The sequence below is a fragment of the Alnus glutinosa genome, chromosome 2, assembly GCF_958979055.1.
Source record: "Alnus glutinosa chromosome 2, dhAlnGlut1.1, whole genome shotgun sequence".
Lineage (NCBI taxonomy): Eukaryota > Viridiplantae > Streptophyta > Magnoliopsida > Fagales > Betulaceae > Alnus > Alnus glutinosa.
This window is the reverse complement of record NC_084887.1, coordinates 3,642,358-3,660,251: the sequence shown is the minus strand read 5'-3', so window position 1 is coordinate 3,660,251 and position 17,894 is coordinate 3,642,358. Positions and strand designations below refer to the sequence as shown.

The window sequence follows — 17,894 nt, the reverse complement described above, 5'->3', positions numbered from 1 at the left end:
TTGCTTCTCTTCCTTTAGACTTCATCTGGATGGCTCGGAATAAACTTATTCATGATGGAATTCAACCTTCTCCTGCAAAAGCAATCAAGCAAATTTCTTATACTTTGGGCTTGCATTGTCAGGCTTGGTTTGATTCTATTTTACCTTCTATTTGGACTCCACCTTTTGCTGGATGTATCAAAGGAAACTTTGATGTTGCTGTCCATGGTGATTTTGCTGTTGCTGCTGCAGTTATTAGTGATGAAAATGATAATATTATTCTAGCTTTTACTCAAAAGCTGTCTTATTCTGATGCACTGCTTGGAGAAGCTTCTGCTGCTCTTTTGACTTCTCAGTTGGCTACATCTTCTGGTTGTGGGAATTTATTTTAAAGAGGGAGATGCTTTACTTGTTATTCTTGCTATCAACAATCCTCATCTTTTTTCTTCTTGGTCTTTTGCTAATTGTATTTCAGATATTAGCTTAATTTTATCTTCCTTTCATAGCTGGAATGCTTTGAAAGTGTCTCGTAGTGCCAATTTTCGGGCACATTGTTTAGCTAAGTGGACCGCTTCCAATCATGTTTTTGAAAGCATTCCTATAGGATTTCCTATTTTCTCTTCCATTAGGATAAGAAGCGGGAAAGATCCAACATTGTAACCCTTTTTCCCATATTCAATTAAAAAAAAAAAAAAAACTAGAAAAATAAAAGAAAAAAAGGAGGCAGATCGAAACCTTAAGAAAAAAAAATTGTGGCACTTCTAGTTCTTCTGGTGCAATATCAACAACAGTAAGTCCAATTAATACAAGCATTGTCTTTTGACTTTTTGGTCAATTGTGTTAGATTGACAGGAAAGTTTGGGGAGGGGGGGGTGTAAAAAGAAGAGGAAGAAGCTGACATATTGTCATAATATCCGGCATATAGACTAATTATTTACAAAGATAATTAAAGAATTTAGGTGTTGGTTACAATTTAACAGAATATGTAAAAATATTCATGTAACGACTCAAGGAAAAGCGATAGCCACATCTGCGCTATCACCCCAAAAGGACTAGTCAATTTAAAACTTCCTTAGAATCCATTATAAAGCACAGTTTTACCTAGTAACTAGGCAATGTGGGACTTAGCATTCATGAGTATCTTTATAAACTATTCACTCTGTGAACTATTCATCTCTTCCCAATATGGGACCGGAGTGTTACAATTCATCTTTAAATTTTCATGAAAAAATAAATTATATGTTTTTTTTTTTGTTTAAAAAATAAGAATTTTGATAGAATTTAACAAAAAATCTTAACGGATTGATGAAATTGAAAAAAAATTGAAAGATTGATACACTAAATGAACATTTTTTAAAGTTTAAAAATATGATTACAAAAGTAATGAAAAATTAACGATAATAAGTAAAGTTTTTCTAAAATATTTATGTATTATTCATCTATCTGAATAAATGGCTGGATAATCCATATATATACCAGCAATTTGAGAAACAAACAATCTAACCAAGACAAATAAAAATGAAGCCAAGTAGCCAACAAGTTAGTATTTGCTATCTAAGGTTGACCAAAAGTCAAAACAAAAATGCGTAAAAAATAACTACTGGGACTATATTTTTTTTATTGGACATCTTTAAATTTTATTAAGCCGACATATTGTCTAAAATATAATAAAAATATATAAAAATTACAGATATTTTGGATACATATCATTTTAATAAACTAAGTTAGAGTAAATTCTTTTAACCCATTTCAAATGAAAGTTTTTTCTATTTTCTAATTTTTTATTTTTTTTAAAAAATTTATCTCATGAGTATGAATGGTAAGAGATTTCCACGAAATGAATATTACTAAGGAATTTAAGGAAGATGAGTTTGCTGTAAAGCAGATGGACAAGCCAATGGGCACTGCTTTAAAGAAAGTCCAATGAGGCCGGTCATGTGCGTTTGTCTCGAGAAATGGTTTAGCATTAATTTATATATAGGTTATCTTTCAATTCTAGCTTTTCTTACAAGAAAGTGAAAGGAAATTGTAAGCACATGTTGGACCTTAATTGGTTAATGAAATATAACTATCTTAATTATTTCAACACCGCATGATGACCAGCTATAAGCCCACATTTTTTACCTTTGCGTCCCTTGGATGATAAGATGATAAGATTCAAAATATAATTAACATTTATGATTATAATCATTGACATAATTAAAAGGGATCATAACATCATTTATTCAACTAAACAATATATAAAAATTTATTTTATAGTTTATAAAAGAAAAATATCGCATCTTGCATAATTAAAGAGTTTGATGTGTTTCATAAGCATTTACATATCTTGATCGATTATCTTTACTCTTAGACATCTTAACTTTACGAAACTATGAAGAAAAAAAAATCATATTCTAATATTATGTATACGGAGTCATGTGAACTATTTCTCGCAATAGCTAATTTTTAGTCAAAAGAGCTTGGGAAACAACATGCCTCGAGGTTCTAAGGTTGAATGGTATAATTGCATGCTCCCCACATACATGTTACGATTCTTTGGTTAATTAGCCATTCCTTCGAAGCTAATCATTCAATTCGAGGATTTAGCTCTCCCTTTTGTAACAAGTATGGCATCCTCCCTTATGATGACAGATGCTTGTGGATACCACTCATCCATTTATAAGACACTTTTAGGGAAGTTTGTGTGTTAGACACTTACATCTACTATTAAGAAAAGAGTGATGCTATAGAATAGTATTTTTTTTTTGGGGAATTCATCCGAAAAAAGCATTGTTTCATAGCACATTTGTAATTTAATGTGCTATGGAGCAACACTTTTTCCGAATGAATTCTAGATAAAGTGTTGCTCCTTAGCATTAGCCTTAAGAAAAAGCTCAAAATGGTTTACATCTTATTTTTATTCTTTTATAAAATTTACAATACAAAATACTTATACTAATAGGAAAAATGAGATAAATAAAACTAAAAATAAGTATGGTAATCAAATCAATCAGACTCTATCATAATAACAAATCTTTATATAAATTATAATAAGCCTATAGAGTAATTATCCTATAATGAATAATCACCTATTATGGAACTCTATCTTATATTCTAACAAAAACCTTTCACTTATTAAGCTTGGTAAGGAAGCAGATTAACTAGAAAAATAAAAGAAAAAATGGAGGCAGATTGAAAACTTAAGAGAATTTTCTTGTGGCGCTTCTAGTTCTTCCGGTACGGTGCAACATCAACAACAGTAAGTCCAATTAATATAAGCATTGTCTTTTGACTTTTTCGTCAATTGTGTTAGGTTTACAGGAAAGTTTTGGGTTGGGGTGGGGGGGAAGAAGAGGAAGAAGCTGACATATTGTCGTAATATTCGCATATAGACCAATTATTTACAAAGATAATTAAAGGGTTTAGGTGTTAGTTAAGATTTAACAGAATATGTAAAAATAATCATGCCTAATTTTTCATGAAAAAACAAATTATATGTTTTTTTTTTTGAAAAAAAATATTGGTATTTTGAGAATTTTGACAGAATTTAACGAAAAATCTTAATGGATGAGTGAAATTAAAAAAAAATTGAAAGATAGGTAAACTAAATAGACACTTTTTAAAGTTTAAAGATATGATTGCGAAAATAATGAAAAATTAAAGGTAGTAAGTAAAGTTTTTCCAAAAAACTTATATAATATTCATCTATCTCAATAAGTGCTAAACAATCCATATATATACTAGCAATTTGAGAAACAAACAATCCAACCATGACAAATAAAAATGAAGCCAACAAGTTAGTATTTGCTATCTAAGGTTGATCAAAAGTCAAAACAAACATGCGTAAAAAATAACTATTGGGACTTTTTTTTTTTTTTTTGGACAGCTTTAAATTTTATTAAGCTGACATATTGTCTAAAATATAATAAAAATATGTGAAAATTACAAATATTTTGGGATACGTATCAATTTAATAAACTAGGTCAGAGTAAATTCTTTTAACCCATTTCGAATGAAAGTTTTATCTATTTTCTTTAATTTTTTTAATTTTTAATTTTTTAATTTTTTTTTTTTTTTTTTTAGATTTATCTCATGAATATGAATTGTAAGAGATTTCCACGAAATGAATATTACAAGGAATTTAATTGGAAGGTGAAGCGTGCATTAATGTGAAAACGTAGATCGAGTCTCGTAAATCACGTTTTCGAAATTAAATTTGAGTTTGGACGGTTGAATCTTTGTGGATCATGATTTTTGTATAAAAACCTTAAGAAAAAATTGGGAAGAAGAGACTGCTTCTTCAGAAAAAGAAAAGAAAAGGCCGAATGGCCCTTTCTCCCAAACAATGCGCAGTGCGCCTTGTTTCGTTCTGTAGTGAAGGGCTGGCCCTTCATTATAAATGTGGGGAGCACACACCAGTTAATATTATTATTATTATTATTTTATTTATTTATTTGACTTTTCTTTTCTTTTTCCAATTTCTTTTTTTATTTCTTTTCTCTTTTAATTTAATTTAATTTTTTTCTATTTCTTTTATTATTTATTCCTTAATTTCTTTTATATTTATTTTTTATTTCTAATTTCTTTTCTATTATTTCTATTTTTTTTATTTTATTTAGACTTTAAAAATATTCATTTGTATTTTTAATAACACTAAAATAATTTTAATTTATCATTTACTCAAATTTTATACGCTAATTATTAAATAATTTCTCAGACATTACATAAATAATCTCTCTAGGTAAGGAAGTGCCAATAATAGATTAGAGCTATTCTAAGAAATCTAAAATTTTGCTGCTTAATTATAAAGAAAATAACAAAGGGAAGAAAGAAGAAAAAAGAAAAAGAAGGAAATATAGCATGTACACTCATAACTTACACTGTAGTGTACTGGCAGGAATAAAAATTTATCTTCATTTATATTTCATTATATAACCCCCCCCCCCCCCCCCCCCCCCCCCCAAAAAAAAAAACAAACTAATTTCATGTGATTGCAATTATCATACCCCCTAAGGCCCTCCCTCCCTCTCTCTCTCTCTCTCTCTCTCTCTCTCTCTCTCTCTCTCTCTCTCCATATGTATACCAGTAGTCAAGATTTATGAATCTGTTTTGAACAAAGAGCAACTTCTGTTTGTGGCCAAAAGAAACAGGTAACAGTGAAAGCAAATATCAAAGAAGCATGTTGAGAAGCAGTAATGAGGTCATAAGCATCAAGTTGTCGGTGCATCGACCTGCAATGTATGAGTGAAAGATCTGAGTGAAGCTATTACTTAATGGAGATACGATTAGTTGAGTTGCTAAAAATGATAAAAGATAAGCGCCTGACTCCACTAGGGTCAGCTGTTTTCTATAGCTTCTAAAATAGAAATCTTGTAACTGAGCAATGTAAGAAAATTCCTTTTAAGCACCAAGTTAACCAACTCAATAGATTCTGCTTCCACTTAAATGATGAAAACTTGTTAAAAACAGCATTACTACTTTTATCTCTTGTGTAAGATTTGTTCAAGTAATATAAGCTGGTTATTCATTCCCTCCATTGTGTGTGCTGTTGGTTGTGGCTGAGCCTAGGTGTTAAGAGGATCTGCGGCCATCACGAAAGGCAGTAAGATTGAGAGTAAATTCTGCCCCGTGATGTTGGTATTAGAGCATAACAAGGCTCACATTGGCCGGTGATATAGCCCAAGAGATCCAATCCAAGATAGGGTGGCTCAGCTGCTTTGTGTTATCATGTGATTTTTTCCAGCAAGTTTTCTAAAAGGTACTAGAATGGCATCTAATGAAATCTAAAACCACTGACCAGAAAGCATCATAAAAAGATCATTCAAAGAAAATGAGTTATTCAAAATAACAAGGGAAGCAATAATGCATCACAATTTGCCATGAACACCTAGAAGAAACTAGTCTAAATATATAGCAGGATTATTAGGCTTCAAAGAGATTCAAAAGAAAAAGATAAGGCCCTTATTTAAGTGAGTCAGATTCTAAAGAATTATGAGAACTCCAATTAGTTCGTCAACAATTTTCTTTAGTGTCATACTAGAAGACAATTATTAGCATGATTTTACTTTAGAATGAATTATCTAGCAGACGACATTTATAGTGCATGTCCTACCGGTTGATATGTGGAAATTAATAGAGTTCCAAATTAAGTGTCTCTTACCAAATTACGTTTTCATTTTATTTGTATAATCTCCTAAAAGGATCCGTGCAGCCCCAATTTCAATTTAGTGAGTGATTAAAGGTTAGTTGAGTTGTTTAAGGACGTGTCTTGCTGCACAAATTAGAAAACTGACTTGTTTTGATATAACAATATAGGCCCAAGTCCCTTACCACTTTGTGCAGATGTTGCTGTGGGGAGTTGTGGAAGTTTGGCAGCTGCAATTCCATAAAGTCCAAGAAGAAATCAATAAAAAAAAAGTGGGGGTACGTGCAGTAAAAAGTGGAAGCAGAACTTTGTAAGCAAAAATAGATTCCATTGAAAAAAGAAGATTTAACATTTGAGCCATACTTTTATTGCAGGTAGAAGCAGGTGCATAAGATTTAGAGGGCCAAGGAGCTGCAATGTTATCATTAAGATCGCAAACAAAGCTGACACCTGAAGTTTTATCATATGTTGCATCTGAAGGCAAGCTTGGCAAAAGGCAGCCAGACTCTAAAGAAAAGACGGATGAAACAAAGTTAAATTTTCAGAATTCTCACTGAAGAATAAAGAAAGGAAATAATTTTTTTATTTAAAAAAAAAAAAAAAAAAATTAGGATCAAGTGTATGCCACAACTCATAGAACCCAACTCCATTCAAGTTTCAGCATGATTTAAACAGCACTTTATCTTTTCTTTTCTTTTTTTTTTCTTTTTTGCAGGGCAGCATGGGGGACATGCAATTCCATGCTTATATTTATTAACAAAGTTTCCAGTGTAGCAAAAGCTGAAGGTAGCGAGGTCAGGAAAATTTTCGCATCTTTGATTTTCAAAGAGACTATTTCTTATGTAGACTATCAGAAAACCAATCTTATGAGGTAATCAAAGTAAAAGACTCACATCCTAGAAGATCAAGAGACACTAAAAGCAAACCTACACAAAGAAGTCAAATAAAGGCCTCTCCTAAAAATCTTGAGATGCAAGCAAAATAATCACATGGAACATCAAACTAAAACCTCCAAGATTATGATGTTTAAATAGCTAGAAAACAGCATTTTCAAAATAAATGCATTACCTTGTGATCCCACTGGCACATCCCATTATAGTAGATTTCACCAGCATCAATAATGAATCACCCAAAAAAGAAAAAAACACTTATCAGAATCATTCCTTTCTACCAGGATGAGATAGGCACTTTTGCTCATATAGGTGGTATAGAGTACAACTGACCTTGAAGAGAGAAATCCTTTAGGTTTATATGACAAAGATTATAAACATTGTAGGAAACATTAGCTTCCTGTAACCTCATGCCAAGTGATGCAGCACAATTCAAGGCTTGCAAGTTGGTGAGGAAGCTTTGCTGTTGCAATTGAGACACATAACTCTCCATGGCTTTGCAGCAAGCTGTCTGGTTATTTATCACATTTCCACATTCTTTCAAAATGTTTGTCATGTTGGGAAAAACCAGTGGACAGACTGAACCAAGTAATAAAACAAAATTGAAGATCAGCAAGTCAGAGGTAGAATTTAGTAATCCTAATTGATTCTTCGAGATCATAATGAAAAAACATATCAATACGAGGTCTTTGTCAGAGTCTTGCCAAATTTTAAGACATACGTGTTCTTTCTTTTTGCTTTTTATTTATTATTTTCATGCTAACCTTTATTTACATTGCAATTTGAAAGTCTTCTAAGAACACTATTTGCTGAAGAAGGATCAAGTTTACTGGCCAGCCACCGGAGGACAATATTCTTGCAATCATCAATCCTTGTTGAGTGTTCAAGTGAGACAGGGAACCCATCCGTATTTGACATACCATTTAGGGCAATTTTTCTAGCAGCATCTAGTATAGCATTTTGGCAAACTTGGTCACAACACTCATTTACAGGATCAATCCTTCCACAAGCAACCATAAGTCTTGAGGAGTCCACAGTGCGCTCAAACTCATCAACATCCGTAACAGGGCAAGAGAATTCTGTGAGGTTCTCTGGGTGAAACGAACAAATCTTTTGTAAATTATCATTTGCCCCTTGACTCTCTAGGATCTTCTCAACATCTGAGAGGCAGTGCTTAGCATGAGTCTTGTTCAGAGCAAGGCTCCTAGAGTACTCACTGGACTGCCCAATAATAATCACTACCGTTGCATCAAATTGAGGACAACATACTACATTGGCTAAATATGGTGCAAAGGAAGCCCAGCAGTCAGTTGCTGTTATGCTCATCACACTTTCAGAAGCCGAAAAATTTAATGCACAGAGTCCTGGAAGATAATCAGCAGCATCCAGTTAAGCATTTTGATGGAACAGCTCGTGAAAGGATTTTCATTATGATGAAGAACTTCGAAAGCATCCAATGAAAAAAATGAACTGGTTCAACTTTACATAGAATAAGAAGGTACCACTTAGATATATAAATGGGACCATGAGCTTTGGAGTTCAGACATAAGTACCGGCTTTCATAGTTGGGTATTTGTGTTTTCAGTATGTGGTCAAAAAGACTACAATGGATCATAGCATTGCTTCAGTTTCATAGATACATCATTCATTGAATTTTTCACATTAATATTCAGGATTGCTTCCATTTTCTTCCATGACATTATTGATATGTGCATATAAAGATACACAAACAACATAATGGAGCTACTTAAATTACATTCGATGTTAAATGCACCTTAGAGAATTAGGAAGGCAAGATAGACAAGATTAACTAAGTTCCAATTTAAATGCATGGGGAAGTCAAAGCTTCTTCATGTCACAAACTAGTTTGGGGACATGTACATGAAACCACAGGAAAAATACGTTGAATTAGATTATAAGGTTTAGCGGTAGCCATAAAGGGAAGATAAACCAAACCTGATAATTTTGGCACAGAGGAATTTGTGAATGGTATCAATGGTGAAGGAGATAACAGAGGAAGAAAGGGCTGAGAGTCTGCACTTGGAGAGATATCAGGAGCCAATGCATTGACCTTTGTTTCCATAAGAAGAGACTCTTTTATATCAATAAAGGGGGCAGAATGGGTCTCACACAGACCTGCATAGAGGTATATGTACAGCTCAGTGAGTAACTCGCTTAGTGAGAAGAAACCTTGTATGGTAGGACATAGTGGAATAAGGTTTTTACTGTGAGTGCACATTTAATTAAGGGTAGAATTCATAATTATATTTTAATTATTTACACAATGTGACATTTCTTTTTAAATACTATCAATGCATAGCATATCTCATTTAGCTATTTTTCATGTTTTACACATATTTTTGCTGTTTGGTCTCTTGGTTTACTTATTATACAAACGGAAACATAATCGTTTGGGTCCATATAAAGCCACCATAAACAGCCCAAATTGAAATGTAGCATGTAAGTTCACAGATACTCATGATCCATTTGTATAGAATGTTATGTGGTTATACCTTCCAATAGGTTATTGGACATCAACTATAGGTGTAAGAAAGAATCTATACTTATCAAAATACCTTTTTTTTTCTTTTCTTTTCTTTCATTTTTTTTTTTTTTGTAAATAAACATATCAAAATGATAATTCATTTGGTTTCCAGATTTCCCTTACATCTGCTCATGTACCCAACATTATAAACCTACAAATCTTTTCTTTTAGCTCACTTTTTAGTTCAATGACAAGAGGTTTAGAGAATGAGCGCTGCTGCCAACATCAATGAGGTTAATATCTTTTACAGATATTAAAAGATATAGCTGTAAACGAAGAAATGGTAGGCAGCTCATCAGTGCTGCATTAATGCAGAAAATGTTTTCAGTTCAGTACTCAAAAATATCCTAATGTAGGAGAAATGACTACCTTTAAGCATCATCCACATTGATGATACACTTCTAGATATAAGATCACGTTTTAGCCTAATATTTAGAGCTAACAAAATCAAGCTAGTGGTTATGAATTTTCTACAAACATTCAGGTAGGTAGTTCCAACAACTCCATTACCTCATTAGAAGTACTTGGTTTAGCCAGATATATGCAAATAATACACTTAAACATGTGTGTTTAAGGCTGTGTTTCGAATGAATAAGAGTCCCGAAAAGAAAAGTAACAAGTCTCTGTAGTATAAGAGCTTTCTTTTGTTCGATGGAATGACACTTACACTTACACTTACACTAACCATATTCTCCCACATTATTTTTTAACTTCTACAAAGATGCAAAACAAACTCTTATTCATCAAAAAAAAAAAAAAGATGCAAAACAAAATCTATCTTTTTACCAAATTGACAAAAAAGGCAAAAATGAGAGTATAGCATCTTGGTTCACTTGAAATTGAACATCCAAACCATATCTGACTTGGGCAAGAAACGCAAATACACACAATCTACAGTACTTGATACACAATGTATATAACGTGCCCATAAACACCCAATATTTCCCTCCTAGGCATAGCAATGCCAAGATGACCCAACTGAGAATTTAACAGAAACCACACAAAAAAAAAAAATTTAAATCAATGCCAAAAATCCACATTGCAGCAAATAACCCAGAAGCACCAAGTAGTTTCCCTCAAAGAATAGCAATTTCGTGAAGACCCCAAGAGAAAATTTACATAAATCACAGAGTAGGAGTAGTAAAACAGTAAAGGAAACTCAGAGATAAACTATGAAAGAACTTACAGAGAAGAAGAAATAGAGCAAGTTGAAGAGTGAGACTGCAAGAGACCCTTTGCTCCATACTTAGTCACTGCCAAAGAGAAATGTGACCATAGAATTGGTGAAGAAAACAATGTGAGAAAAACATTGAGAGCTTAGAATGTGAAAACAAATGTCACAGTGAGAGTGGCTGCAAATTTGCAATGGGAGTTTCAGGCTCTTCTAGTTCTAGGCTTCTAGCTCCTACTTGCTCCCACTTCGCAGTTCACACGTGTGGAGGGAAGCACGTGAGGCTCCTTATGTCAGAGGTGATCACGTGTAAATGAGTAAATCACGTGATATCTTGAAGAGGAGGCACGTGCGCGGTTGCTTGCGTGGTTGAGCTTGTGTTTCCTCCAAGCGCGACATGAGTGGCTTTTGACCCGTCCGATGCTGGGATGGGAGAGGAGAGCCGTTGGATGTGAGGAAATAAAAGTGCTTTTTAAGGAAGTTGATCAATTAATGCATAGTTATGAAAGTCATGGCCTACATTATGTTTTATAGATAGTATATGTTGACATATTATTTAAAATTTTAAATGACTGAACATTAGGTATATCATTTTATGCAATAAAATTAAAGAAAATTATAACAGTAAAGAAAAATGATATTTAGGGTACGTTTGGGATTGCGATTTTATAAATAAAAAGTGTGATTTTAAAACAAATCGTAGAAAATGAATCATTTGAGAATTGCGATTTGAAAAAGTAGAAAACTGCTTTTTCAAATCGCAGTAATATGGTATTTTTTTGAAAACGCAGAATTTTAAAGGCTAAACTGAGATTTAACCAAACGCTTAACTGCGTTTTTAAAAATCATTTTTTCAATTCACACATTTTTAAATTGCAAACTCATACGGACTCTTAGTAAATTACTATACGACTGTCATACAACTGTAATAATATGGTCAGCTCTTGATTTTTCTTTTAAATAAGCTCTTGTTAATCCAAATGTTGATTTTTATTGTTAAGTCATCTTAATTGTATAGATATCATATAGCAGTCTGCTGAATAGTATTACACAACCATAAAATAAATCTTTTCATTTCACTTAAAATTGGGAGAGAAAATCCTATATTTGTGGGCCATTAAATTTGATTTTAAAACTTAATTTTTCTTCTCTTTTTTTTTTTTCTTATCCAAATATTTATCAAACTCTTATCTATAACACCAAATCTCCCTTTTAAAAAAAAAAAAAAAGGCGCAAGATTTAAGAAGAATAAAACAAAGTAGCTCCAAGTCTCTTTGTACTACTTGGATTCCTATGGGGTCTCAGTTTCTTCAAATCTTCAACCTCAATAAAGATCAAATTTTATGTCAAATCATTAGAGCAGACCGTATGAATAAATGTCAAATCATCATGAAATTTATAAGAAAAAGTAAATCTTATCATTTACTTAAAATTCCTTTAACACCCCATACTTAGGCTCAAATTCCCTTTTAATGATTATTGTTAAGGACCAATTTTTTATCTTTTTAAAATTAATATGATTTTTAAAATTATCAGTAATTCATCTTAAATTCAATTAATGACAATTTTAAAAGTCGCATCAATTTGAAAAAAATAAAAATATAGTTTATAGCATTACTCTCTTTTTAATAGGTGACTTATTCCAAAAGCTTTAGCTTATTGAAAAGATTAATTTAATCATCTAATCAAATATTTTAACATTCCTTTTCATGTGTGAGATCAAACATTATTTTAATATGTAAGGCCTAACACGTAAATAATGGAAGCAGTATTCGAACTAATAGTCTATGGCTCTAATAACTGTTAAATTTCTACTTATCTCAAAAGTTTAAACTTGTAGAAAATAATAAATTTAATCATTTAATCAATCACAATAATCTCTGCATATTTAATTACCTAATACCAACCCACACCAAGAGCTATCACTATCAGCCTAGGATCAAGATTGCATGTAATATTTAGGGTATTGTACATGGTATAATAGCTCAATCTGAGTCTTTTATTTCAAATATCAGGATCTCAATCCATGCCTAAATTGGAACATTTTAATGCTTATGATCTTTTTTTCATACTAGAAATGCAACTGTTGAAAGTATCTCCAATAATATCTAAGGAATAAGGATGGTCCCTCGAATAATTGGACTACAAAAATTGTGAACCTAGGAGTTGTTTATATATCGTTTGAACAAATTGACTTGTTAATCTTGCACTAAAACACAAAAAGAAGAAGAGATCACTTTTTGAGTCACATAAAACACAAGGAAATTACAAGGAATATTTCCCCCAAAAAAAAAACTATGGGCAGCATGTCATTTGGTTATAGAGTAGCTTTTCTTCTCACTTTTTGAACATCTCCAGACACAGAAGAAAGAGCGACAAGCAGAGACGGAGGGAGGAGAGGACCGATATGGGTGTTTTACTCATATCTTTTCCTGATTGCTTGCCTCGCCTTCTTTGCTTTCTTCATCTTTCCCCATCTTTCTCTCCTTCGAGGCTTCCATGTTCTCATTTGGCAAGCTTTCCACCAAGACTATCTGGAAGCATCTGCACAAAGGAAAATGTTATACAAGAAGTTTTTCCTATAATGAGAATTTCTTAAATGATGTTTAGATTTTTCAATCATGATGATGTTTGGAAGAATGAATATGATATGTTTTGGATGATCTGAGTACTTTTGAGTATATTGAAATTTTGATGAACTGTCGGGATTCTAAAGAAAGATTTCCAATCTGATTAATATGGGATGAGTTTGAGGTTTAAAAGTTTAATAATCAATTCCATGATAGCAACCAGTGATTACGGATTTTGATGATAAGTTTATATTTTAAGATGATTCTAAATCATGGAACTGACAATATATGATTTTGTTATTGGAATTTTTTTTTTTGGTGTTATAGGAATATGATTTGCATAATTATTGTTGGAAAACAACAGGTTATGATTAAATCCCATTTTGAGGTTTATTTAGACCAGAATAATTTTTATGGGATAATACTGTTAATATTCTTTCTGACCAAAATCATGATGATTGGTAAGGTCAAATGTGGAGACTAGGTTTCGATGCATTTTTGATATTGATGCCTAGTTGATTTTAGAAAAGTGAGAAATACTACATGGCAGCAAATGGAATCAATTATATATCAGTTAATATGATTAAGGAAACTGATTATGTTATTTGAGGTTTAAGCCTTGAATTTGAAATTTGCTGATTTACAGACTTGATGTTCATACTGGATGATCTTAGAATTTCTGCATCTTTATTAGATATTAAGTATACATTTGATGATTAATTGATGTATACTTCGAGGTTAAATCTTGCAATGGAATGCAAGGATATTGCCTGATTTATAATTTGAGGTTTGCCTATGATTGGAGACAAGATTTGAAATGTTATTGTCTTGCACACTTTTTGTTGATAAAGGAAATAAAGATTATATTGTAAGACATGATCTTAAGCCTTATACTTTTGTCATGATATTAAGGATAGTTATGATTGATTTGATCTACGTGTTTATGATATATTACTAGTTTATGGTCGAGGTTTTCATCTACAATAAGTTTATTTCTGAAAAAGAAGTAGATGAAATTTCAACAATAAAGATAAGGTGAAATTTCAAGATATTGCTTAAGGTATTTTGAATACAATGATCTGATCGGGTACTGCAGACACAGACGAACGAAATAGACGAGCTCTACATAAGAGCAGACCTTTACGATGAAGCAGAGAAATGGAAATGGAAACGATGTAGATAGTGATGGTTACATTGGAAGTCATAGTTATGACAAGATAGTATAAAGTATGCTTTATTTTCTTTGTTAAGGGAAAACTTTATAGCTTTCGAATTTCGGGGACGAAATTCTGTTAAGGGGGGAAGAATGTAGCGCCCCAGTTTTTTTAAAACATATTTTTTTTTATTTTTTTTTATCAAATAATAAGGTTAAAGAATAAAAATGATTATTTGTGTAAATAATCGTTCATTTTATAAATTGTTTTATAAATATTTTCAATTGATTTAATAAACTGTGTTATAATAAAACTGATAATTATTGTAATATCCCATTTCTTTTATAATGATATATATATATAATTATATATATAATTGCAAGTTGTGCTTGCAATTATGAAAGAGAAAGACAACAAGTGCGTGGAATGGTTCACACCAACCATTATGCAAATATATAATATAATAATAAATGCTTTTTATTATTTTATCATTTTTACTTTCAGCATAATTTCCAGCTCCCACCACTCATCAGCACCTTTCGGCCAGCAGCAGCAGGTGGACAGCTCATTCATGCACTCAACCGTATAGTAATCCTCATTTCCACTCTGATTTTAATAAGTTTTCCCTCCCCCACCAGCCAGCTATGTTGAATTGCAGCCGTTGAGAATAAAGCTTCCATCATCATCTTGTTTTTCCTTTTAGTTATTTTATTCTCTCTTTCTTCAGCACTTTCTTTCTTTTCATTATTATAATCTTCTTCTTTCTTCCTTATATTCCCTCTTCCTCTACTCCACGAACACAGAGGGACAAAGCAGAGAGTGAGTGTGAGATTGAAAGAAGAGAGAAACAGAGATTGAGAGATGCTGAGAGACTAAGGGAGAAACCGAAAGACTGAGAAGAGAGATGCGAGAGATTGAGATGATGCCGCGAGAGAGAGAGAGGTGCCGAGAGATTGAGGGAGATCGGTGGAAGGAGAGACCCGATCTTCCGGTGGCCGAGCTGGGTGACGCCGGCGAGACCAGGGAACGCCGGCGACGTGACTTCCGACGACCCAGAAGCCCAAACACAGCCGCAACCCGTTTAAACCCGAGAGAGAAACCTGGGTGGTTCGTGGACCCGTGAGCTGAACCCGAACCTTCCGGAGGTCCGATCCTCCATGTCCGGCGGCCAGACGGCGATTTTCGGCGAGCTAGGCAACTTTCCGGCCGATCTACGAAGCCCGGAGCCCCTGACCCGAAAACCCGACCCGTGACCCGTCAGACCCGAGAGGAAGATCCGATTCTTCCTCTGTATTTTCCGGCGGTTCTGGCCGGAAATCCGGCGACGCCCAGTGACGATTTTTCCGGTGAGCTAAGAGCATGATTTCCGGCGACTTTTCCGGTGAAGTCGGTGGCTTTTCCGGCGAAGTCGGTGGTTTTTCCGGTGAAAGATCCTTGGGGTAAAAGCTTGATCCCGATGCTAATGGAAAGTCCAAGTAAGGGATCCTCTACCCCTTATTCTCATACACCAAACTGCAAAGATTCGTAAGGTTTGCCAACAACCTAGCTAATATGCTGAATTTAATAACAAAAATAATAAAGATTTTAAAACTCAGAGCTTTAATAAATGCGGAAACAATTATTTAGAAAATTTAATTATGAAAGATTCAATAACTGAAAATTTAAAGAAAGCTAAATTTGTTGTGCAAGTGCACTTATTAAGGTAACATAATGCAATGTTCTAATGCATTCCTAGATCCCATCCCGGCCGCCTAGGTTGCTCTGCTCATAACCTGAAAACAAAACAAATAAGGGGTGAGCAAAAAAATGCTCAGTAAGGAAATCCTCAACCATAAAACAGTTGAGTTAAATTCTTTTCTTTAAAATCTCCAAAACAATTTAATTATCAAATGCGGTTCAAAGCATAAATATTACTTATCACTGTTTACAAAAGAAAATCTTCTTTAAAAGAATTCTCTCTCAAACATAGAATCCAAACAAACTGTCCAAACTTCTTGTGTCATATCATTTATCAAATTTGAAATTTCAACTCTCAATAACCGGGTTAAAACCCATTCTTTTATACACAAGATATAATATATGTTTGAAATCAATCATTTCTCATAATATGCCCCTGTACACTATTACGCCCTGTGTAAATAGGGTTGCGCGGTCATTGCTGTGACCTCGGGCAGGTAATGCAGTTTACCTGTGGCCACAGGCCCTGCCCTCGTCAGCTAATTAATTAAAGTGCACTTAGCATGACATAGAGACGGATTACCGCTTTCACTAAGTTCTTCAGCGGGTGCGCTTCCATCTCAAGCAACGGTACCGAGCTTAATCCCTGTGAATCTCTGTGAATATATCTGGGGCCCAAAATAATAATCTCCTCCACACACGTGCCTCATTTATACAAATCTCATTCTCACAAATTATTCTTATTCCTTTGATAACTCTGGAGGCCACGTGTGGGGAGAGTTTTTGCTCTTATTTTCTCATTCATTTCAAAAGGCTATAACTTCCCGTCACAAATTTCAAAATATCATTTTTACTCAACAACTTTCATATCAAAACCAATTTAAGACAAATCCTTCATGTAAACAAAATAAGTTGAAATACCGAACAAGAACAATCAAATCGAAATTATGCAAATACAGGAATAATTAAAGTAATACAACATAACAATTTGAGAAGGGGTAGAGGATCCCTTACTTGGACTTTCCATTAGCATCGGGATCAAGCTTTTACTCTCCTTGTATAGTTTCTTAGCTCATTTTCTCAAACCAATTGGTAGAAACGTAAATCGGGTTTCGAATATCACGTTACCGAAGTCGGATTTGAAATTGAACGGTTAGATCTTCATAGATCATGATTTTTGTACGAAAAATCAAAAGAGGAAAACTGAGAAAGAGAGGCTCTGCCTCAGGCTGAATGCCTCGCAAGACGCAGTGCGTCTCATTTTATTGAAGGGCCGCGCCTTTCGTTTTCTTCTCTTCTTTTTCTTCTTTCGTCTTCTTCTTCCTTTTTCTTCTCTTCTTTTTCTTCTTTCGTCTTCTTCTTCCTTTTTCTTCTCTTCTTTTTCTTCTCTTGTTTTCTTCTCTTCTTTTGATTTCTTTCTCCGCTCCTTTTTTTCTTCTTCTCTCCTTCTTTTCCTTTTCTTCTTTTGTTTCTTTCCTTTCTTTTCTTGCATGTGGGGCGCAGGTCGCCCCTCATGTTTTGAATATAAATATAAATATATATATATATATTAATCTATTATTAATCAATTATTATATAATAATAACCCCACATGTTTTCAAATCTATCAGATTGATTAACGCGTTTCTATTGCAGCCCATGCCCGTGATTCTAGGGACTGACGCAAGTTGATTACCTTATATATTACTAATAAATTTTATATATATATATATATAAAAATTTGGGATATTACAATCTTCCCTCCTTAAAAGGATTCCGTCCTCGGAATTTAAAATCAACTA

The 17,894-nt window shown here is 33.2% G+C and overlaps 1 protein-coding gene across 2 annotated transcripts; it reads right to left on the bottom strand.

Annotated features, from left to right (window-relative positions):
* Positions 1-4,990: 4,990 nt before the first annotated feature.
* On the bottom strand, positions 4,991-15,637 carry LOC133860694 (uncharacterized GPI-anchored protein At1g61900-like). 2 transcript variants are annotated; one of them, XM_062296271.1, is made up of 11 exons: positions 14,973-15,637; positions 13,054-13,256; positions 10,883-11,135; positions 10,728-10,794; positions 8,953-9,132; positions 7,761-8,360; positions 7,330-7,575; positions 7,175-7,186; positions 6,470-6,613; positions 6,292-6,336; positions 4,991-5,192 (listed from the first exon to the last, which is right to left on the bottom strand). In XM_062296271.1, the coding sequence occupies exons 4-11, from the start codon at positions 10,783-10,785 to the stop codon at positions 5,131-5,133; spliced, it is 1,347 nt and encodes a 448-aa protein (XP_062152255.1). In that variant the 5' UTR covers positions 10,786-10,794; positions 10,883-11,135; positions 13,054-13,256; positions 14,973-15,637; the 3' UTR covers positions 4,991-5,130. The 2 variants fall into 2 exon arrangements, with proteins under 2 accessions (XP_062152255.1, XP_062152254.1); XM_062296270.1 differs by having other exon boundaries at positions 10,728-11,135.
* Positions 15,638-17,894: the final 2,257 nt, after the last annotated feature.

Coding starts and splice junctions, on each gene's coding strand:
- LOC133860694 (XM_062296270.1), bottom strand. CDS start 10,785: ATGGAGCAAAGGGTCTCTTGCAGTCTCACTCTTCAACTTGCTCTATTT. Junction 9,133..10,727: donor TGCTCTATTTCTTCTTCTCT/GTAAGTTCTTTC, acceptor ACCTCTATGCAG/GTCTGTGTGAGACCCATTCT. Junction 8,361..8,952: donor CTCTGTGCCAAAATTATCAG/GTTTGGTTTATC, acceptor ATTATCTTCCAG/GACTCTGTGCATTAAATTTT.